Source organism: Melospiza georgiana, chromosome 5 (assembly GCF_028018845.1).
Source record: "Melospiza georgiana isolate bMelGeo1 chromosome 5, bMelGeo1.pri, whole genome shotgun sequence".
In the NCBI taxonomy this organism is placed as follows: domain Eukaryota; kingdom Metazoa; phylum Chordata; class Aves; order Passeriformes; family Passerellidae; genus Melospiza; species Melospiza georgiana.
The window spans coordinates 49,244,235-49,268,624 of NC_080434.1; the positions used below are offsets into that span (position 1 = coordinate 49,244,235).

Below are 24,390 nucleotides of genomic sequence, written 5' to 3' on the forward strand. Positions count from 1 at the left end.
GCATCCATCTGCTCTTTGACAAGATTACCAGTCATCAAAGCTCCTCCTTGTTCTGATTGCCTCTGCCAAGTTTTGCCCTGACAAGAACTCAGAGCATCTCAAGTGAATCTTGAAAATTCCTAAAGGAATCAGTATTTTGGTCAGAAAACATCCTGGTGTCTTTCTCTTTCCAGACTAGTCTTCCATAATATGTTGGAGAAACCTCCTCACCTTAGAAGCTCCAGTGTGGTTAGATTCCAAGGAGTTGTTGCACGATGAATGATCTAGTTCAAAATGAAACTTGTGTACAAATGTGTCACAATTGGAGACACTCTGCAGTGTGGAAATGTCCACTGAATTGGGTTTAGCCATGCTGCAGTCATATGAATTAATCTTTGAAGCACATCCCTGGTAGGTGTAGTTTAAGAGATGACTTGATAGCCACTTACATTCTTCTCTCACATGAGTAAACTGAGATACCTGCATTTCTTCAGAAAATATTTAATTATTTGCTTGACCACTTTTAAGCGCTTTCCATTTTTTTGTCTGAAGAAGAGATACACACAGAATATTGCTTCACTGCTGCTTCATACTGCTCAGATCCTGTCTCACAGGATTAGCTCCAATATTGTTCAGGTGTAACTCATGTTCTTTTGCCTTGGTTGTCAAATCCTTTTCTGTGTCACTGCATTCGTGTCTGGTAAGGTGGGAATGGCTAATTCTGTGTTTCTAAATTTATATGCTGCAATTTTTCTTTGTTTTAAGGAAGACAGACAGTGGATAGGAAAAATCTGAGGTAGAACAAAGGGGATACATCCTCTTTGGATTAAATTATTTGATGTCTCAAATAGATTGTTAGTCCTTTCCTTTAGTATGGTTATCTTCTTGTTTAAGGCAGTGTACCATGAGGGATTAAGTGTTATTATTAGTAGTGTAATGCAGTATTATTGTCCAATTTTTCTTTCTAAATAAAGTTTGACTGGATAGAATTTATACTAGTAAAAAAATGTAGCATTCAGTGTCCATTTAGGTGGTAAACTGTCAATGTAAGTCACGAATTTTTTTTTATTTCATTGTCCAATGTTAAATTTGCATGACAGAATAAATTATGTGCATATTTTTTTTTTTAATAAAGTGTCCTCACTGTTTTCTCTGGAGGAGAACAGTTCTTAATATCATCACCATACAGCCATTGGATATGGATTGGGTTGTGTTAGACCTGCTGCAGGTGACCTATGGACCTGTACCTTAGGTTCTTTGCCAGTGAGAGCCATACAGCTGATGGCCTGTGGGTTGTGTCCAGCAGGGGACAACTCCGACTACCATAAATTTTAGTTACCATCTAACAAGAGGTGTAATTCTTCTGTTTGAAAGAGATGTGTAATGTAATGCACAACATCAGAGAAGACAATTTTGTGCATAGAGACAGCAAGCTTTTGATTACATGGTTTAGGTATTTCCATTAGTCCTTACAGAGTATATTCATCTCTCTATACAATTATTCATTAACTTAACTGACCTTTGGATTAGTCTATAATTTCCTAATTTTACACTAAAATTTCAGTAGAGCCTATAAATTATATTTCTAGTGGGTACATGTTGTCATTGCCTAGTTATTGTAGTTGCATGGCTTTTTCTGTAATTTCAAGCTGAATTTACTTATATGCTGCAATTACAGTGTGCAATTCAATGCAAGTCTCTGGTTCTGTTGCTGCTTCAGTCCATGCATATTTATTTGGCTCTTGTGGGAGGAGGATGGCACCTGCTCACATGTGTAGCACAATTTGGAACTATTTCACAGAAGTTTGGTTTTGTGAAGGGTTGTAGTGGATTTCTTGTCACCTGAAGATTTTGCAGGAAATATATGATGAATTGTGTTAGATCAAATATTCAAATGGATGTGCTGAAATACCATCAGCTTAAATGACTGAAAAAACCTTATAAAGGATTGCTCATTTGATATATTTTTTGAGATGCTGGTGATATCTTAAGGTAGAAAATTGACTTTGCAATTTGGTGAATTTTATAGTTAGTGTGGGATTTCATTTAATTAGGTTAACATCTTTTTTTGAGGTTATAGTTCTCAGCATTCATTTATCAAAAGTTTGTTTTAAGTTTAGTTTAACTATGGAAAGTGTATCTTAGATCAAAGCACTTAGCCCATCAACAGTGTATTTGCTCATTTTGAATTTGATGGCAATTAACCTTTCATGAGTCAAGTGTAGATAATGTGTGAATGGTGTGCTGATGTGTGACACATGGATTTATGTGTTCCTGTCTTTGTGTCTTAGTGTGGTGATCAGTCTGAAACTTCCAGGAGATCTGGTACTGCCATGGTTAGTACGTGTTTCACATAACCAGTGATGTTATCAACACTGGGTCCTTCCTTAGCACTTTGGGGATATTTTGACCTTTATATAATACCTGTTGTCCCTCTTCAGTTATATCTACTTGTCCTGGGTTGACTATATGATGCTTTTATCCCCAGTCGTCTCATTCTGTTTATGTTGAATAATAAGTTTTGCACCTTTAAGAGTATTCCAGAGAGTGAAGGGTGGGGAGAGAAGAAGTGCGCAGTTTGTGTTCAGACACTGCACTCCACTCCCCCACATTCCTCCTCCTGGACTCCTCCATGGATAGACAGCAGGACAGACCTCTCCTTTGCTTTTAGTTAGTGTTAGCTAGCTGAGGCAAAGAAGTTCCCTGGACTGTGTTTTTTTTTATTTTCTTTGGACCTCTTGAAACCTGCTCTGGACTGAACACCCGGGAGAGCACCGGAGCTCACATCTCTGGCCCACCAGGCCAGGCCTGGCCTGCGACAATTCCAGCACCAGAGGGACTGATCAGAGACTGAGTGAGCTGCAACCCAGGGACGGGGTTTTCTCAGTTTGTCATCTCTTTTCGAGTGGCAAGGGGTCTCATTGTTTGATATTGTTTTGGTTTTATTGTTTAATAACTAGTTTTTTTCCACCTTTCTCCAAGGAGGTATTTTTTCCCTCCCGGACCAGTGGGGGGCAGGGGCCGATTGGATCTCTTTTTCCCACTGGAGCTCCTTTGAGGGATTCTTCCCCAAATTTGCTCTAAACCTGGACACTACTTAGGTTCTATAATTTGCTTTGGTTATCCTCGTACTTTCTTTTCAAGTCTTCATTTGTTTCCTGCTGCTTTGTCTAGATGAACAGTGCACTATGGGTGTTTACATTCTGGTTATTTGATTGCGTGCTTTGGCCAAAACCCACAAAGAAGGTAAAACTTGCCGACTGAGAAAACAAGATTCCACCTCAAGTCCTGTGTTCAGTTCCAGGCCCCTTCATTATCAGAAAAAAGGTGAGGTGTTGGAGTGTGTCCTAAGTAGGGCAATGGAGCTGGTGAAAGATCTAGAGGTTAAGTCCTGTGAGGAGTGGCTGAGGGAGCTGGGGTTGTTTAGCCTGGAGAAAAGGAGGCTCAGGGGGCCCTTATCACTCACTCTCTACAACTGCCTGAAAGGAAGTTGTAAAGGTGGGGTCAACCTCTTCTCTGAGGCAAATAGAGACAGGACAAGAGGAAATGGCCTCAGGCTGTGACAGGGGATGTTCAAGTCGGACATTGGGATGCATTTGTTCCCAGAAAGCATTGGAGGGGGCTGAGCTGGATCATGGTAGAGTCACTATCCCTGGAGGTGTTCAAGAAACAACTCTGTGGCACTTGATGCCGTAGTCTGGTTGACAAGGTGATGATCAGTCAAAGGTTGGACTTGATGATCTCAGAGGTCTTTTCCAAACTAAATGGTTCCATGATTCTGTGAAAAGACATCATACAACATGTTCTTCAAGTTTGTAATCAGAAGACAAAATAATTGCTGCAAGGGAAGAGAAGTGAGAACTGTGCCCTGTTTCCTCCTTTGTCTGGGGTGGAGCAAGAACTCCTCAGAGCATCAGGAATAATGATTTTAGCATAATGTTTCTTAAAGACATTTTTTTCCATTTTGAAATATTACTATTTTACCAAATTTGTATGTTTGCAGACAGGGCTGCTGTTCTGAGAGAGCAGGAGAGCCGGGGTTAATGTGTTGACAGGAACATTATAAAAGTCATCAAGGATGAGTTCTAAAATCCTGCACCTGAATGGAAAATCCCCCTCAGCAGGACTGGAGCTAGCTAGCTGGGGAGCAGCTCTTCCAGAAGGACCTGGAGTTGCTGTTGGAGAGCATGGCACCTTGGCACAGCAGACTCCTGGGCTGTGGGATCAGGTACACATTCAGGAAGGTGTGGAAATTGACTGTCTCCCTCTGCTCAACCCTTGTGAAACTGCATGTCGATACTGCATCCAGTTCAGGGCTTAAACTGGAGGGAGCTCAGGAGAGGATACCAAGCTGGTCAAGCAGGAACACCTGTCCCTAAGAGGCAAGGGCTGATCTGACTGGAGAAAAGATAACTTTTTTGATGTGGATTCAGCATCAGTCCCCAGCATTTACTGGGAGGCAATCCAGAAAACAGAGGTTGGCACTTCCTAGTGGTGCATGGTAAGAAAATGAGAAACAATGGTGATGAATTGCAACAGGGAAATCTCAACTAGATATAAAGAAAAAATTACTAGCAAGATAATTAAACAGCAGAACAAGATATCCAGTGAAGGTTTGGGATGTCTTTCCATGGAATTTTATATACCAGCTGGATTAGGCAAGCACCCTAGTCTAAATTCAGATTTGGCCCTTTGACTAGAAGTAAACTTCTTAAGATTCCTTCTAAATTTTATGTGAAAACTAGTAATTTCTCTGGAAAATTGCAGAAATCAGCTTGCATTTTTTGTTTTGTTTTGCTCTGTGTGCAAAATCCTTGCTCTCTATTGTGTGGCACAAAAAGAGAATTGTAGAAACAAGTGGTTTTCTGCCTCAGGTCTCCACAACTGAGGATTTTTGTCATCACATATGGAGATAAAGACATGGTCAAAGTAAGATTGCTATATTAATCAAGCTGAATATGTTTGAGAATCCAGCAGCTCTGAAGTGGTACAGAGAATTACCTGTACTTGGCTACAGAGATGTGAGAAAAATTGTCAATTGATTTCTGGGCTGCAGCTTGATAGGAGTAGAGGCAGCACTTGTACTGGTCTGACCATATCGGTCTTTGGATGAACTTTCAAGGAGATAAACTTTGTATTATGTTAGAAGACTGATGGATAAAGAATATCTGAGATACTTTGGGTCTTTATGACAATTTAGTGAGATCTCTCAAATCCATTTGAATTAATAGCATTTGACCAGTGTTATTTCAAACAGCATGCAGCATTATGTGAAAATTGACTTGGAGAAGAGCAATTTGTGTGGATCTCAGAACAAAATTGTTCTCTCAGAAGATAGCTTTAATAGTATCTGTTGCTCCTCTTGTTAAAAATCCACGTTTCTATAAATATTTTTGTCAGATTGTACCTTTATTCAGTGCTCAGAGTTAAGTCTGGTTGTATTGTTCAGTAATTTTGAATTAGTTTTTGATATGTAAGTGTCACAAAGATGTTGAAGATTTTATGAGAAATGTGATAATGCTTTTAAGTGAAGGTATCACTGAGATTAAAATTAGTTGGACTGAAGTTATTATGTGTTGGAGAAAATGTTTAATAATATCTCTGAGATGTGCTTCAAAGATGTAATGACTCAAACGATCTTAATCATCCAGTACTTGTGATATGTATGAAGATATCACAAGGTTAATACTCTGAGCACTCAGATACATAGGCAGCACTTTTTTACAGGGAGTGAACACCAGAGGTGCATGTTTTTATTCTGTTATTGCTATGATTGTTCATTCTTTTTGCAAAAAAGCTTATTTAATACCAAGTGAACTTCCCTATGTAGCTTATACTTCTAATCTAGTGTTCAAATATTTCTGTGTAGGAATTCCGAATATTTTTTTCCACACTTTTCCCTGATAATTAATGTCCAAATTAATCCCTTTACTAAACAACAAAGAAGAAGAACGGAAAGAAGAAGCAGGACAGAAAATTATAAACAGCCAGACAAATATGAAATAAAACAAATAGCACAAGGGACTATGTGTATTCAGAAGAAGAATCAACCTAACAGTATGTGGTAGGTGTACTGGAGAAAAGATATAGGGAATAAGCAAAACATACTTCAGTGGGAGAGAGAAATACATTTTGACACACGAAAGGATATGGCCAAGTCTAGCAAGGCAAAAAGGGGGGGAAATTGGTGAAAACGTTGGAGATGGAATAGATGGGGGGAAAAGAGATTTTTGTCAAGAGAATGTCTAAACCACTTGGGGAAGGATAAAGAGGAAGGACTTTAATATCAGTGGCTGTATATCCCACAGGATTACCAGGAGTAAATAGTGCTTTTTCCAAAAAAGCCTATTTTCAATAGCTGTATTTTTTTTGCTTGCAGTTACTTTTATTTTCCCAGAAAATTTCTGTGACACATAAACCATATCAGTGAAGATGCTGATGATGAAATGCAAGAGTTCACTTCCACAGAATTGTAACGGAACGGATGACTATGAAGTCAGCCATAAAGTCTGAAAGATAAGTCTTGAGAGATGAGCCTTGAGAGTGAATGCTTTATACCATTCACTACTGACAGCTAGCAGTGATAGTGAGCTTCCAAGTCTTTTCTAGAAAAATGAAATTGAGTTCTATTTTATGAGTCATGATTATGTGGCCCTAATTATTTTTTCTATTTGAGAGTAGTATTTGCATACCTGAAGGAGTGCCGCTAAATTCTCAGCTTCTGAGGATACTATGAGTCTATCTGACATCCATCCATGTTTTATCTTAAGAAGATACAAGAACATATGCAAATATATAATTTAAATTTCTGACATGAGAGTAATTATTCATTCCACATTGAAGTTGCATTTTTCTCTGTATTTAAGGAACTTTGCTCTGCTTCAGGCATTTCTTAAACTTATCAACCTGCCAGAGTTCCGATTTTCATCTACGCCTGGTCCTATGCCCTGGTCATTCACATGGCACAATTAAGTACTTACATTTGTGTCTTCTGAGCTAGAATCATCACCAGCCTCTTTACAAATGTCTGACTCTGGACATAGGTGTGTCAGTGACCACGTTTAGCTTTTCAGCAGAGCTTTAGGTCTTTTTTCATGTGTGGAATTTGGCTAGTTCAGGTGAGCTCTGACTTCACATTGATGGGGCCATGAAATAAATACACTTTACCACATACCAGCATACAGTGCTTGGTGTTCTGGAGCAAGCTAGTGTCTGGTTAGATGATCTGTTGGAAAACTTCCCTGGGAACCTTACCTGTCTTGACTGACTTGTTATGAAGGCCAGTATTATTGTTTACAAAGTAATCTGTAGTATTAACACTTCAAGAAATTTTTTTTTGTTTGTTTTTTGGGGTTTTTTAAGTAATACAAAATAAAGGTTAAATTGCACTATATTTAGACAAAGGATGTATCCTGGGGAGCACAGCCAGTGAATAACAGCTGTCTTATGTCATATTTCATCATTTAGGTAAGTGTTACTGTGCCCTACCCCTGTGTTGGTGAAACTCCTGAAGCAACTGAAGATCCTCACGTAAATGAAGTAACTCAACTAACCTTACTGTTTTCATTCACATATGTAAGGCAACAAGGAAAGAAGTGTATTTGTTTTAGCTCTCTCAGCATGGAAATTATCTGAAACACTCACTTTCCTCCTTATTTATTTATTAAATAATCATCAGAGTATTTCTTGTACGGAAGGATCACTATCTCCAAATAGACGAGGCCCCTGTGAAGGTTGTCTAAACCTCACAGATACCAAGAGCTTGACTGAGTTGCTTCTGCACAAACTTAAAGCTTCAGCAGAGATAACTCAGATTCCTTGACAAGTGTCTACTTTTCCAGAGGCCTACAGGTTCCCTATAAATCAGCCCATCTTGGAAGACTGGATATCCTTCTGTGTGCTGGATAGGAATAGGAGCCTGGGAATGGACAACTAAATTGATGCTTAGCTATATTTAAATTCTCTCACTTATGCCATACATGTACTTCTGTGCGTAATACTTTGACATGCATGATGCAAGGAGCAGTCAGAACAGTTTCCCTATATTAGTTTTTCTTCCAGTTCATTGCATAACTTGACAGATGTTAATTGCAGCACAAAGGTCACCTGACTGATTTTTCTCGTATTTAAAGGAGAACAAAAACCTATGATATTAGTGTCTGAAGAGAAGCACGTTGCCTGATGTTGAAAAGACTTATTTAGTCTTTAGTCACTTGTGCCCAGAGATTTATTAGTCATGGTAATGTCTCCAATTAGTTGAAGGACAGAGAGCAAAATGGGGGCACTTTTTGCCTAATTGCTGGTAGCTGTGTACATGCAGTTTACTGTTGAGTTTATGAGGGTAGCTGAAGTGTTGTAACAACAAACATCTTGAGAGGTGAGGTCTCTTTCTTATTTATAAAATCATTAAAATCAGAATTAGCACCTGCATTATTAGACATAAAGTAGCACTGTGCCATGGAACAGAAATGTTTCAATGTTTGATGATGTATTTTTGTTCTAAATCATAATCTCTCTAGACATTCTGAAAAAGATAGTGAGTGAACTTAGCTGGAACAAATACATTTTACACTAAATGGAGAGATGATCAAGTATTATGTTCTGTGTATAGTGAAATAACCTTTAGATGAACTTGGAAAGGAAAAGAATTCCTCTTTAATTAAGTTTGCCTTTCTTCTTGGGGTTGTGAAAGAGACAGGATAGTGCTACCATTAAAATGGGAGTGGAGTTAATTGGCATTAATCTTCATGGGTTTTTCAGATTTATTTTAATGGCAAAGAAGTAAAAAGGTCCTCTGCCCAAGTTAACTGTCATTAAATAATTGAATGGCATACCTGAATTTAACATTTTATTTTCTGCTTTAGAATGAAGTTTGCTGCCTTCTGTTTTTCCTTCTATCCATTCCAAATCCTGGAGAAAATGCTGGAGATACACAAAAACTTGGTAAAAGATTAATAGTTTTGACCCATCTTGTTTTCTAAAGTGAAAGTTTCTTTATAGCACATGGCCTAGCAAGGTCAATTAAGTGATAATACCATCTCAACTGATCCTGCAGACTTTTTACATCTGAAGGGATTTCTATCTTTAAAACAAACTAATTAAAATCTCTTTAGCATGACAAATGTTTAGCATGACAAATCTGTTTAGCATATTGGTAATTCAGATTGCTGGAGATGAATATGGACACAGTGCCTGTCCTGTTGCCTTCACATGACTAGGTGCTCTTTTGAGGGAGCTTTGTTCAACTCCCCCCAAACCGACTGGGTTGACAATTCAAGTTGGCAGGTGGTGTGCTCTGTTTCACTGAAGGGTTTACAAAAGACTTTCTGTAGATTCTGGTCACTTCCTCCTTCCATCCAGTGTCATTCATTCTTACCACAGTCTTGTTGCTGCATGTCAGTGGCTGTGATTTAGGAATCAGAACTGTAGAACCGGGTTCCATCAGCATTTCAGAGATATTACAGTCTCTACTGCACACTTGGTGACCTTGGGCACATGTTAAGGACAAGTTTAAAAGATGGTAGTCAGGTAGTGAGATGGGTTAATCTCAGTCAAGCACCTCTGAAAAGGCTGGTAAGAGAGGAATAGAGTGAGAATAGCTGTTTTCACCTTGAAGAACAGCAATAATTCAGGTATTCTACATTTGGTTACATTATTATCTGATTCATGTTGGTTTCTTTGCCGTTTTACCAAATGGGTTCGTGAGTCACAAGCTCTTGTTGGCCTTGTGTACTAGTGTAGAAAACAATTGTTTATTTTTGTGCAGTTGGCACTTTTTTCAGTGTACAGTATTTCGAAGATAAAATCAATTAGTTCTGTGTAAATAGTCAGAAATGCGCATTTTAAACCAATACTTGTCAGACACCAAGTAAAGAAATGTTGCCTCTAATAAAACTGTCTTCTTATATGGATTTATTTACTGGTGCCTGGAAAATCGCTCAGATGTTGGGATGGAATTTTTCCCTTTCCTGTGGAATTGCATTAATAGCTTTCTGTAAGCTGTCATTGTATACCTATTCGTAGTTCAGAGTTTTAAAATTGGAGGAGGACCAGAGATACTCCAATTAAGTAAGACAAAAAGTGAAAAAATGAAAAGTGAAAATCTGAAATCTGTTTTTATTTGCATTGTTTCTTCTTGTTAATTTCCAGTTTATTTAAATATATTAAATTATAGAAAAGAGCCAAGTGGAGATCAGGTTGCTCAGAGAGTTGTGCAGCTTCCATTTTTGAGTGTCTGCAATAGCCAACCTGATCAAGCCATGAGCAACATGCTGTGACCTCAGAGCAAGCCCTGCTTTGAGCAGGAGGCTGGACTAGAGAGACCTCTCATGATCTCTTTCTGACGTGATTTGTCCTGTGAATCTATAAATAAAATTAAGGACTCTTTGAAATGTCAAGATATTCAAGTGACTGTGAGTTGAGGTGTTGTGGTTGTAACTCCTATTTGGTTTAGGTGGTCATGGCATGACCTCTTGTACTTTCCATTTTGGCTGTTCTTAATAGCATTGTGGAAAAAACTTTAAAGAAGAACAAAGTAGAGTCATAATCACTTCAGATTTTCTGCAAATAATTGGGCTGACCCAGAGAATCAGGTGCCCTGTATATGTAAGGAACTCTATTAATTTCACTATACTTTCTACTGTTTATGGGATGGAAGACAAAAAAAGAAGGTCAGTTTTGTGGCGGTTATGTGTCTTTCCTTAGAGAGCTAGTTATAAATTAACTTTTAACTCCTCATCATCTTAATGCCTCTGGGAAAAGTCTGGGATTGCCTTTTCACTCTGAGCAACTGTAAGCTAATTTATAAAGTAATTAGATGCCAAAAAGTGCAAGCAGATCATAAATAGATATAATAATAATAAAAAAAAAGCTGTATGGCAACAATGCATGAAAGAAACAGGTAGCTCTGAGGGAGAAAGAGTGTACATTTATGAAACTTAACTTCCTAGTTTTAGTGCTCCCATTAGTGGGATCCTGCTAATGGGAAACGTTAAATATTTAATATCTGACATTTCTCTATGTAGTGCAGTAAAGATTAAGTATTTTATGGTGCATTTCAATTTAAAAGAATGAAAGCACTTTTCAGGCTGTTACAGGGAAGCTGTCAGTGAGCCTTGTATTTAGACTGCGTATTACTTTCTGCTATAATAGACTCTTTCAACTTGTTTGCAGCAAGCTAGGTATGAAAGCTCTGATATCTGAACAGTGCTTTTTGTTCATCCTCTGCAAACCTATTGAGCTGTGGCAAGGTTTCCTTTCCCAAATTAAGCAGGCATGCCAAAACCACTGAGAGTTTCCACGGCCATGACAGTTTTGATTTTCAGTGAGACTTGCTAGTGCTATCCAAGAGGTGATGCAAGGCCTTTCTATTACAGACTGGTTTGAGGCATTTCCACAAAGGGCTGCAATAAAAGGCAGGCATGCCTTATCTCACTCTGTCCTTTCCTGACTTTTTCTGTCCTTTCTTCACATGGAACATACTGGTGGTCTTCTTTCCTGTGGTAAATTTGCTGAAAATTTCCGCTCTGTGTTTCGAGGGCAGCATATGTCCGTGTAATTTAGAAGCCCTTAATAAAGCAGTAACATTTTTAATTTTGGTATACAATGGGAATTGTAGCAAGGATAGTAATTCAATTCTTTTCTTTTACTGGAATATTGTGCTTGTGTTAACATTGGATCTGATTTATAGGGGCTGCATATTTTCTGTAATTGCTAGCCAGTGCCCATTTGTGAAGGTAAGTTGTGTGACTGTTAGTAACTGCTGTCAGTCTCAAGCAGTTTGCTTGACCTCAAGCCCATAGCATTTCCTTGAAATAAACTAGATGAGTAATAGAGATAGCAGTTTTTAGCACTGGAGGAATATTGAAGTCCATACTCATTTGATTGAAATGGAAAGAAAACTACTTTCATGCATTCTTTGACCTTTTGGTGATATCTGAGTGAATTTGCAGATACAACCAAGGTAATGCAATTTTTTTTAATGATCTAGGGATTCACTATCTATTGCTGCTTATCTAATTAAAAGATAGGTAATAAATGAATATGTAATTATTTTCCTTGTACAATTGTTTCATCTTGATAAAATAGGTAGCTAATAAATGATCTGAAAATGGAGTACCATTCCTTTGAGTTAACTATACCATGTATACATTCAGAGATGTAATTGGCATATGTCTGCAGCTTCTGCTTCTCCTAATGCTTAGTTGTAGCACATGGATGTAATGTTTGCTTGCTTAAAATGTGAATGGAGTTTAATCAGAATGCAAGTCTTATTTTTTTACATCATATAACAGAGTCTACTAGGAAGGAGATTCTGTTGATGCTTTTTAAAATAGCATACAATAGATATGCTATTATGAAGATTAAGCATCTCTTAGAAATATCAGCAGCATTGCTTGAGAAAGAAATGCATGTAGGGAAAAGCTTTGGAATTATACTTTTGTTTTAAAACAGGAAAAGGCTGACAGTAAGCTGATGGCTGCTGCTGCCTTTGTGGGTTTGACTCATGGCTTGAGTTTTTCTATATGGGTGATGTGTGGATGCCTCTATTAACACTTACACTCTCCACCATCGTAAAACAAAATGTTGGTAAATATTTATATATATATATATTGTAAATAAGGGCCTGCTTCTTTCTTCTGGCACGAGAATGCATTTATGTTTGCACAAACTATTCTAAATGGTGTTCAATATTTTTATCTCTTTCTTCTCCAACTCTTGTGTATTCAGTTTCACCGTGACTTGTGTTTTTCCCAATTTTGATTTCCTTTTTTTTTTTTTAATCACACATAGAGCTGATAAAGCAGATGATGAGGATGATGAAGATCTAATGGTGAATAAAACATGGGTCCTTGCACCAAAGATTCATGGTGGTGATGTAACTCACATCCTGGACTCCTTACTTCAAGGATATGACAATAAGCTTCGGCCAGATATTGGGGGTAAGCTCATAAAATGATTCGGTTTACTAGAAAATGTGAACTAGAGATGGTGTGCATTTTGTCAAAGATGGCAAAACTATGCTTGTTGCAATATTTAAAACTCAATATAGCAAGCTAAATATAAGAGTAATAAAATGCAGTCATTTTTCTGGAACTAGTAAAAAATTGTTCTATGCAAGATAAGACCTCATCTTCTATTTATAATATTTTTTTCTTATGGAAGGTACTAGTTTTGGGGGACAGTGAGCAATCTGTAATTAATCACTGAAAAGCAATTATAATTTTCTTTGTTTAACAAAGATCTTCTGTCAGAAAGAACTACAGATATAAACCAGCCATGGCCATTTCAAGAATTGATCTTAAGTCTTTAGGACTTCATTAAAGCATTATCCCTAGAAATTTTATTCTTACTCTGTGAAATTCGTTGTGTCTATTTTGAGCAAATATAGCTCAACTCAATTGTCTTCTTCCCTTAGCTAAGATTTTGAAAAAAAACCCAGGAGTCTAAAAATATAACTTAGCACCCATTTTTAAGTGGAATATAGGAAGGAAAACTGCATTGCTATAGATCAAACTTTGCAGCTATATGAAGGCAATTTTGTCTTTCAATAGTCAAAGCATCAATTTTCATATAACTATTAAGCAAAAATATTTGGAAGAATCATGTTTTGAAAACATGTAGTACATGAAACCTTGCCAGCTCCTTGCATGCAGGATCAAATAAAAAAGCAATATATTTTCTCTGAGTTTGTTTCCTGAAATGTGAAGGAAGAGGTGGAGGACATAAGTATTTGTGATGTACCTGGCACTCCTTATCAAAGGAATGCCATGTAAGTCTGTAAGCTGTTTATACTTTAAACAACAATCTAGACCTGTTTCATTTATGTAGGGGAAGAAAAAGACACAATCTCAAATTATGCATCTTCCTTTGAAAGCTTCTGACAAATTGTTTTCTTTCCCAAACTTATTAGTTCTGTTTTTGTTATCTTAGAGGTGTTGAAAGGCAATAATTCTCTCCCTGTCATAATATAATCGCATATGAATCTCATAAAGTTTGGTTTGAGTCTTTTCCTTCATGTTCATTTAATTGAATTACTAAAAACATTTAGGCAACACGAAAAGTCCTCCAGCATGTTTTTCCTTAAATTCTCAATGTGTGACAAATGTATAGCTTACTGTTGGTTTTCCCCATTTGATGCAACAGACAGAAAAGTGAGTGTGAGGAAATAAATTGTCTCTTCTAGGATTCCTTCTAATGATTAGCTTGTAGGTGGGGATGAAAGAAAAGAGAATTCTCTTTCTCTTCTCTCCCCATAAAACTTACAAGTAAATGGAACAAATACAGAGGAGGAATTTATTCTGACATGTCAAATGCATTTAGATGGGCATGGAAGAATTTTGATGTTATTCTTAACTTTATTTTCATGGCTATGTTCTGAGTCTTCATAGGACAAGAATTGTCTTTCTGCGAGTAACTCAATGTGCAGCTTCTTGGATTCAAAATATCAGTTCCCAAAAGAAGACACTTAGTTCTAACTTCTCTCTCATAAATGTACCTCTTCTCAAAAGTTCTGTACCTATATGACATTGCTATCTGGGCCCTGCATCCATCCACTATACTAGAACATAAAGTTCATGAATAATCAGCCAGAGTAATGAAAAAAGGAAACATTTGGGGGTATTTGAAGAAATGTTAAGCATGATTCTGCCACAAGGAAGAAATTTTGGACAACATAAGATGAAATTTCTGACTTCAGTTGAAAGCTCTGCATTCTGTCCAGTTGTTTGGAAACTGAAGCAGATATTTGACAGACAGAAAAACAAAATCAGACTATAGTTTATTCATCTTAATCTGCTTCAAGTATGTGGATAAAATCTGGTGTCAGATTCCTTTCTTCAGAGTGTATGTCAGTTCTTGTACAACAAGGTTATTGAACTGGAATTTTCATTATCTTTCAAAACATTAGAATCCCACTGAACGTTCTTATGATTGAATTACAAAGCTCATTTACAATAGCAACATTTTTTTTGTTTTGAACTTGGATTTTTGGGTTTGAATCCCAGGGCAGAATTTAGTTTTCTTCCTGGTGTTGACACAGAATTTCAGCATCTCGCAGTGAGATAAGAGTTTCATTGTTAAACATGCAGTTAGTTGAGGGACATGCTAAAGGAGAGCCAAATGAAAATTGGCGTTTTGGACGCAATACTGAAATTTAATAGGGGAAAACCATTCTGTAATTTTCTGCTTGTCTCATTCAAATAACTATGAGTTGTAGTAATTTCTTCTACCCTTTGCTATGTTTAGTAATCTTACTAGCCTTTAATTCAAGTTATGTAGTAGGCTTGAAGTGTTTGGAGCATAAATGTTCTATCATTCTTCTACTCAGTATGAAGTAATAGTAGTTATCAGATAAAGTCTCCTATCTGTGGTATAAATATGTTTAATTACAGATACAATATTGGAGTGTTGATATACTAATGAAGCAGTATTATTCTCACTGTAACATTACCTTCTGGGTGCATGATTTTATAACCATACTGTTTCAGCTCTAGCCCTGCATCAACGTCACTATTGTTTTTGAACTTTCCTTTTTAAAGGAAAGAATTCTGGCTTCTCAATTTTTTACCCCTCTCATCCTAGGGGCACTGATCTATTAATATTAGCCTATCAATGTACAGATAATTTTTTCCAGCAGTGATGCGTATATGTGTGAAATACAACTGCACTATCTGAAATATTAATTAAAAATAGGAAACAGTCATCACATATCTACAACTTTAGTGAGTGTTTTCATTAACAGTTTAAGACAACTCATCATTGATGGAAATCTTATGAATTTGGGATAATTGTGAGGGAATTTAAGGATAAATGCTCATGGATGTAGAAAAATTGGATACCTAGAGAAATGTGGATCGTCGTTATTGCCCCATAAGCAGAACACGGGTAAATAATTACATCTCTCAAGTGCACTAATATGAATAGTCATGTTCTAAGAGACATCAGGAATACATGGAAAATACAGGGCTTTCAAACTGAAGTGCTAATTCTCAAAAAATAAATGTATTAGAAAGTATTCTGTTGAACAGGTGCTCCTAGTGTAGCAGTGATGAAAGTATGAAATAAGCAGAAAAGTAATAAGCTCAAAATGATGCCTAAAGATTTTTATATATTTTTCATATATTTGTAACTTTGCAGACTGTTAATGCATAGTTATAAGTTTTAGTACTTTTCCTGACTTCTCCCATCTTTCAACAAACTCTTAGTAATACATTCTTGGAATTCTGTTTATTAGTCTAGCAAGGACACTTTGTTTTGCACCATACATTGTAGATACAATAATGTAGAGGGTTAAAAGATCAAGGAGCTCCAATGGGGCAGGACCTGGGGGAAATTACCTAGCCAACTGTGCTTCTAATTAGACAATATTTCTCAGATATACTAGTTAAATAACCTTATAAAAATTGTAGAAATACTGTAGCACATGTGCATATTGCCATATTGTGCCACTGTGAATGCTTTGCATTAAGGACTTGCTTTTGCATTCTCATTATAACACTCTTTGGAAAGTTTTTTAATTTTATTCCAGACAGCAAAACAAGCAGGAAAATACCAAGGAAAGTTAGAGAGAGATGTATTTTTAGAATATTTTCCAAGAATTGAAGAAAATCAAAATACAAGAGCAAAATGTAGAAGCACATATTCAGGGAATGTTGAAGGTATTGGACGTGTGCACTGCATAGAAAATCATGGAAATTATAAAAATGGTGGGGTAGGAGTATCTGCAAAAGATGAATTTCTTTTAAGTAGAAGTATAAAAAGTTTAGAGAACAGAGCTCTGCCTTCATCAAAATCACTTTGAAAAAATTCTTCAGAGGTTGACCTGGAAGCCTGCTGTAGACACTTGAGACTAAATTTTCAATATAAGTAGCCATTTAAGTAATAATCTTAGATAGCTGATTCTTAGAATTGTATTGTTCCATTAAAAGCTATTACAAATTGAAGGACTCTGTTATTTCTGCATAGGGTACCCACCGAATTTATTTGCTGAATAAATACCTTATCACTATAGGGGATGCTTCTTTAGGCAAGTATTGAGGAGTTACAGAAAACATGCTCAAAGAAAATAAGCCAGGATGAAGTTACAAAAGTGGTCTTAGTTAAAGAGCATAAGAAGTATTAATTAAAAACAAAAGTGATGTGACTTAAACCTTCATTAGAAAATGAGGGAATTGTGGTAAACTATGGGGTTAGTGAATTTAGGTGGACTACCATGCTCTAGGTTAATGTATTGAATGGATTGGAGGAGTGAAAATAGCAGAATTAAGGAATAAAAAGTGCAATGTTCTAGACTTTTACAATAATGATTATTATTTGTGTCAGGAAATAGATGTTTATAGAATGAGAATAGCTGATAAGAAAAGCTCTTAAGTGTAGCAAGAAGAGATATATCAAATATTAAAAGCTGAAAATTGAGCCCGCAAAAGTATAGGCTAAAAACCAGGCACTTTAAATATCAGGGTCAATTACTAAAATAATTTGTCAATTATTGAGATAGATCTTTATTGCTATGATTTTTCTTATGAGGAATAAACATTTTCCAAAACTTTTTAAACCCAGAAGAAGTTTAGTCTAGTGAAAAAAAAAGTCAAAGCAGGAAATCAGAAAGTGAGTATATCTCTCTAGACTGGGCTTGCCAAACAGGTTCCCTGTGTGCTGCAGCTGCATTAGAAGCTGACCTTATGTTCGGCTGCTCCTTTGTGCTCTTCTTTCTCTGTCTCCCCCTTCCTCTTGAATATGCACTCTCACCTTCTTGCTTTACTCTAGCCTGCATCATACTGTCTTTCAGTTTAAATATTTAAAGTGTTCAAGCCCTTTCTCCCCTTGTTTAGAACACTGCTGCTCTGCACTTCATGCAGGATGTGTTAAATAGCCTTCTTCTTACTTGTGTTTTCAGGGCTGATAGCAAGTTTTAGAGTAAAATAGGAAGCAGCCAGGGTCAGAAAATCTTCTCAATTTGTTCTTCTCAAAGTATCAAGAAGGTATTTTCCTTCAGCATTTGTCATTTTTATGAACTGTTACCACATCTAGTTCAAGAACACAAGAAGTATTAGTTAATCCTTCTAAATCAGAAGTACATTTCTCTGTACCATAAGAAGAACTAAGGTAACAAAATAAGCTTCTTCCAATCCTCAAATTGAGTTTCTCTCTCTGGATCATTTATGTCAATTAAAATAATTTTAACAGAGGCAGATTTTTAAACTGTTCTCTGGCTCTTAATACTTCTTATAATCTTACTCAGAGCAGTATGGAAAAGGCAAAATTAGCTGAGTAGCTCACTACAGGAAACCCCTTGTGGCAGGTGAAGTACTGCACGATGCAAGTTGGAATTTCTTAAAATTGACACAGCCTCCATTAAAAACTGTGTCACTGACAGAGCTTGACATTTAGTTGTTAATAAACATCCCAGTGGCTGGGATATCTATAGTGTGGTCTCATGGGAAATTTTTGATCAAGAATAATGATATTTTGAATTATTTTAGTAATTCATTTCTATAGTAAAGCTGGCAGATGACACAAAGACTGTTGGAAAGGGGGTGGCTGCACCTGCAGAGTATTTAGCTCCTTCAGTATAACTGGAATTGAGAGGGTAAAAAAAGGAGGGGGAGGAGAAGGAATCCTGTGAGTTGTATTTCAATGAAGTATTCAACATTACTTGAGGAATAAGGCAAGATACACTTTGATCCACCTCCTTGTGTTCTGCTCTAGCAGTGGGGCTGCTGTTGTAAAAATAAATAGGATTGAAAATTAAAGGAAGAGGATATCCATTTGCAGAATGTGATATATGTCTAAAGGATTTCATCATACATATGACTAAATACATACATTATGAACTTTCTTCTTACTCTGATATTTCAGTCTGTGTGTATGGGTCCTTGTGTTGTCTCCCTTCCTTTATGAGCTCTGCAGAAATTGGAAACATTTGCAGCTCAGAATCAAAGAATAACAGAATTACAGAATATTTTGAGTTGGAAGGGACCATAAGTATCATTGCAGGAAGTACTTATTTTTTCTCCTAGGAGATAAATTGGTTTCCAGAATCTGTTTAAACTTTCTCTGAAGCATGCTGGGGATGGTATGGTGATCAAGTGACTCTGTGCTCTGTGGTCATACAGAAAATCCTTTGTGCAGCCTCACTAGTGTGTCTTTCTGTCAAGCTTATGTTCACACCATTAACCAGATTTGGAATCAGGGCAAATTTCCTCTCAAGTGAGCTTGGCAGGGAAAAAGTATCTTGGGATATTTAGGAAATGCATCTTGCCTGTCATTGTAGTTGGCAAGGATGTCACTGTTACAGTCTTGCTTTCTGTATGTCCGTTAAAGTTTTCAGATATTAGGTTTATTGTTAAACCCTTGGCTTTTGCTGTATAAAAAAGTTAAATCTGATGACTGAGGCTCCCTCTCCTATGAAATCAAAATGCCTTTTTGTTTGTACCTTCCCATTTTTTTTATCTGCAGCTTGAAAGAGATGCTTCTTTATTGTGCCATACCATAAAAGGACTAGTAGAGCTCTATTATTATTATCCCTCTTCATTCCGTTGGGTACAAGGACATAAATTCTCTTGTGTCCACATTCTGGTTCTGCAGCACAAACCAGAAGATGCTTGGTAAAATGATGAAATTAGAATGCGTCCTCTCCTCTTTCATTTGTGCCCTTTTTTTCTGTATAAACCAGTTAGGAGGAAAAAAATGAGCTATGAGAGCTTCCTGTACTTCAGGTGTGCCTTTTATGGACACTCTTAGACTTTGCATCCTTCTGAAAATGCACAGAGTAAAGAGTATATTCTGAACTGGAATACATTTTTAAAAGTTTTTGGTTTTTTGTTTGCACAGTGAGAGTGTTTTCCCTGTTTTTAAAGAAAAATAATTTTGGTAATGTTTACCTTTTAAATAACTTTAATTGATGAGCTTTCAATTTGGTCTTTTAACCAATGTAATAATCAAGCTGATGAAAGAGCATTAGTAATCCCTATGTGTGCTGTAGCTTTATGACTTGAAGAAGCCTGTGGTGAAAAGTTATTTTTTATCTGTTACATATTCTCAGAAACTGATAGAAGGCACTTCATATTTATTCCTTGCAGCTGATAAACACATTTGTCCCAGACCTCATGGTTTGTTTTATGAAAAGAATGTTCCAAACTTGTTTTCTTTTTAGGACTGCATTTTTATGTTGGAAGAGAGTCTTGGGGTTTTTTATTTAATTTCTTTTCTTTTCTTTGCCTTTTTTATCTATCTTATATTGATCAAAAAGCACAGGTGGAGATTGCATTATGAACTAAAATGTTCAAGTTGATATTTCTAAAAAGTCATATGAAATAAGACAGCCAAGTCATATATGATCCTTCACAAAATGAACAAACCAGAAATTAAATTGTTCTGAATCTAATAAAAAAATACCAGATGCACTGTTTTTAGTTAAATAAATTAAATTGCGCTAACAATGCACAGAATTAATGAAATATGTAATTATTTTGGTTACTATTTTGTTTAGTGAGAACTACGGTGATTGAAACAGATGTCTATGTTAACAGCATTGGTCCAGTTGACCCAATCAATATGGTAAGTTCTGAATATTGACACAAAATATCATCTACATGTTGCTATGGGTTAATATTATGAAATAATTCTAATCTCATTCAAATTTTTCTTTATTTCTTACTATGTATTCTTATGCTGTCGGATATGATTGTAGTTATTGCAGAGATACATTAAGTTGCACTGAAATTTTTGTAGTTTTAAAAATAGTTTTTCTTTTAGAAATGTGAGGTCACACAGAGTCCATTGTATCAGGTCCTTATTTTAGTTTGTGTTGAACATTTCCACAATATTTGTGCATGTCTGGTTTGTCTCTGGCCTGGTTTGATTTCCTGGAGCTACTCTTCAGAGTCTAAGAAAAATAAGAATTGACACAGTATTTGAACAAAAATATTTTTTTGTGATTTTGTGATTTTTTTGTTTGTTTGGTTTTTCTTCAAATTCATAGAAATCAAAATTTGAATTAACTCTTTTGTCCTTCTTTTTCCATTTAGTCTTCTGTATCCTTTTCAACGTGTGTATGTATACATGACTGGTTTCCTAGAAGTTAAGAAATACATCTCACCTAGTTTGTGGTACACCTTTGAGATCTGACCCATCTGTTCAGTACCAACACTGAAGTAACAGCACCTATGAGGAAGTTGGGGATGTAGGATTGTCTTAGTTCTCTTAGGTTGTGTGTTGTATGAAATGGGGGAGGCTTTAGAAACGCCTTTTGGCATGACTTCCATCCAGGACTAAGAAGGGGCCTTGTCTTTGGGTGATTTTGAGTTTACCTCCTTTACTTCCTACCGAATTGCTGACAGTATTGAATTTGCATGACAGAGAAAAGTTTTGTTCAGAGGCTAGAGCATGCCAGTGCAGAGGGCTTCTGAGCATTTCCTGAGAGTGCAGTAGTTCTCAATTATTATTAAGAATCTTGTGGTTTAGACATGTGGGGGTAGAGAACAGCAACTTTCAGTGATGGGAAGCCAAGCAAGAAAATCCAGTGGTACTTTGATACTTTAAACAAGTTTCTGGATCACTAGAGTATTTAGGCTTGTAATACTAAGTCTAAAGATTTTTGAATCTGTCTTTTAGAGCTAGTCTGTGCTATGTATTGTGCAACAGCCATGTAAAATGCAGCTAAGTGCTGTTACATGGCACATTCAGGCCTACCAGGGCATCAAGCCCAGCCAACATGGACTTGTGAAAGTAAGGTCCAGGCTGACCAAACAAATCTCCTTCTATGACAAAGTGACCAGTTTAGTAAATGAGGGAAAGGCTGTGTTCTATCTAGACTTCAGTAAAATATTTGACACCATCTCCCACACCATCTTCCTGGGAAAATTGGCAGCTTCCTGAATGAAAGGAAGATCATGAAGGATGCACTTTGGCCCATACATGAGAATTTGTGAGGTTTTCTAAAGGTTGTGTGGATTCAGTGTGCAAGCAATGGAATTTTTAGAAAGTTAAGTATATATACTTTATGCAATTTGGCTTGATTCTCTTTCAAATGGCAGGAATTCTGTGATCAATTTGTTCATAAGACAGGACAAAAGTACCAACGGGTCTTTGAATATTACCTGTTTTTTATTGTACTGTATCTTCTTTGAGAGAAGTTAGAATTATATTATTTTTCCCAGTGTACATTTTTAGTTCAGTAGGGAAGATGATAGATTCCAATCATTGTGGTGCCTGTCAGCACTGCAAGTGATCATGGTTAATTGGCTTACTCAGATGACTGTTTGAGATTGATGGATGCTGTTCATGTACAGCAGCTGAGTAAATATTTTTTTCAGTAGCCTTGAGCATTGTGGGATTTTTTTATGGAATATACTTAAAAGTCAAACCAAATATTTCTACTAGCATTTCTTGTGTTACCAACTCTAGAAATTGAGTAATACTTCACAAGTACTATTTAATGATTGTTCTCTCTTTTTTTTATTCTCCAAAAAAATTAGCTTTAATTGATTAATCTGGTTCTTGCAGTTTGATTACTGCAATTGGAAAATACCTCTAAGATTTTCTTGTTCAGGGAGAATTGACCAAATACATGCAGTATTCTGCTCATACTGGGACAGCATAGCAGTTCCTTTTCAGCAGCTGGTCCCAATTCCTGTGATCAATTTGAAGAAAATGGTGAGGGGTGAGGGAAAATGCAGTTACTGTACAATTAATGTGCTGAACAGTTACTGTACAGAAAATACAGGTACGGTACTGTACTGTACTCACAAGCGTTGCTGTAGCCTTCTGAAACCAAAGCAGACAACAGACATCTTTTCAGTCCTCACTTTAAACAGCATTCAGTGTTTTTCCTGTTTTCACCTGCAGTTTACCCATTGTCCCTTAATAAGTGTGAAGCCAGGAGAGGTACTGAAAGTTCCACACAAGTCACTAGGAAAATTTATGCTCTTTGCTGCAAAGTATGGCCTTCTATGAGCCATGTAATAGCATTGCTATGTAAGGCTGCAGTCTTTTTGTGCTGTGGTTTGTTCTGAAATCTTAGATTAGTTCATGCTTTAGGAAATACTGGTTTTGTATTGTACCACTGCATCACTTAAGCCACAGCTGGCATGGTGGCAGTAATGATAATAATCAATATAGTAGTGGTAGTACTACTACTACAACTCCTGCTTATTTTTACTTCACTCCTCTGATTTCAGTAGAGTGTGCCAGCATACTGTTTGGAAATACTGTTTGTTTCTTCTCAGATTCATAGCATTCACAGCCAGAGCAATAACCAAACTGCCTCTGAAGTGCCTGAGCTTTCAGACATAAGTGCTCTGTAGTTGCACGGGGCTAATCTGTGATTCTGTAACTTGTTAAAGAAATGGCAGGGGTGCTGAGCTGTGGACATGCATAGGGCCAGACAACAATTCTGAAAAAGCTTCCTTTTTACCTGTGGTCAGTCTGTCAGTGTGTTGTGATAAAGTCTCTTAGTTTCTTGTGTTTGTACCACTTGATCTGTTTAAGTATTGATGTGAATGTATTTCCTACAGCTGTTCCTTTGTTGCTTCTGCACAGTATGTCTTCCACAGTCACCTTTTCTTCTCCTGTGCTGTTTCTTCTTGGAAGTTTCATGCACAAATTTAGACACCTTTCTTTGTCAATAGCCTGTTATTCTCTGTCTCCTTTTGTTCTAAGGAATCTAAATTCTGTCCTGTGTCACTCATATGTGTTCACAGTTGTTTTGTTAGCTCAATATGACTGAATTACAGCTTTAAAGCTTACAAATTTTCACCTCTTATTCACTCTCAGTTGCTGTGAATAATCATTAATTTATGGCATTGAGGACTGGAATCTAAAAATTTTCTATGATGTGATGGGTCTTAGAACCAGGAGTAGTCTCAATTTTGTCTTGCAAATTCTGAATACAAAGGGATTTTATATTTCTTTATTTTTTAACCCATTACATAAAAACTCTTGTCCAAATCCTCATTGTTACGCTACGTATTTCTGTAACCTTTCCAGTTGCAGCTTGGCTCCACTCATTGCATCTAGAGATGTCCTACAGGTAGAATTTTCCACTTTTCCTACTGACTGATCTCTTGTTCAGGTTCTTCTTTTGTCTTCTCTTTCATTGGATTTCACACATAAACTGTTCCCTTTCACTTTCAAGGTACTTCAAAACCTGTCCTCAGCGATTTTTAGTTGTTTTTTTTTCCTCAAGAGGCCATTTCCTGCCTCAGATCTTGCTAGTTTCTGCTCCCATACTTTCAACTTTTTACATCAGTTTCTCCCAAGCTGCCCTTTATGCTTGAAAGAAACTTCCTATAAATGTCTGCAAAGCAACTTCATTGTTTCTCATTTTGTTTCTGTTTAAACTTACTTTTCCTTTTGCTCATTTCCCATTTTTCCCCCTCTGTGAAGGTTACAAAATATCACAAAAAATTC

General features: G+C 36.6%; 1 protein-coding gene across 2 annotated transcripts in view; it reads left to right on the forward strand.

Annotated features, from left to right (window-relative positions):
• The window catches only part of GABRG1 (gamma-aminobutyric acid type A receptor subunit gamma1), a 57,443-nt gene that overhangs the window by 4,797 nt on the left and 28,256 nt on the right, over positions 1–24,390 (forward strand). Inside the window, exons 2-3 of one of the 2 annotated variants that reach the window (XM_058024294.1) lie at positions 12,772–12,920; positions 20,471–20,538. In XM_058024294.1, the coding sequence (XP_057880277.1) occupies positions 12,772–12,920; positions 20,471–20,538 (217 nt within the window). Of the gene's footprint in view, positions 1–12,771; positions 12,921–20,470; positions 20,539–24,390 lie in introns of those variants that run through there. The other variant, XM_058024295.1, reaches the window with a different exon arrangement.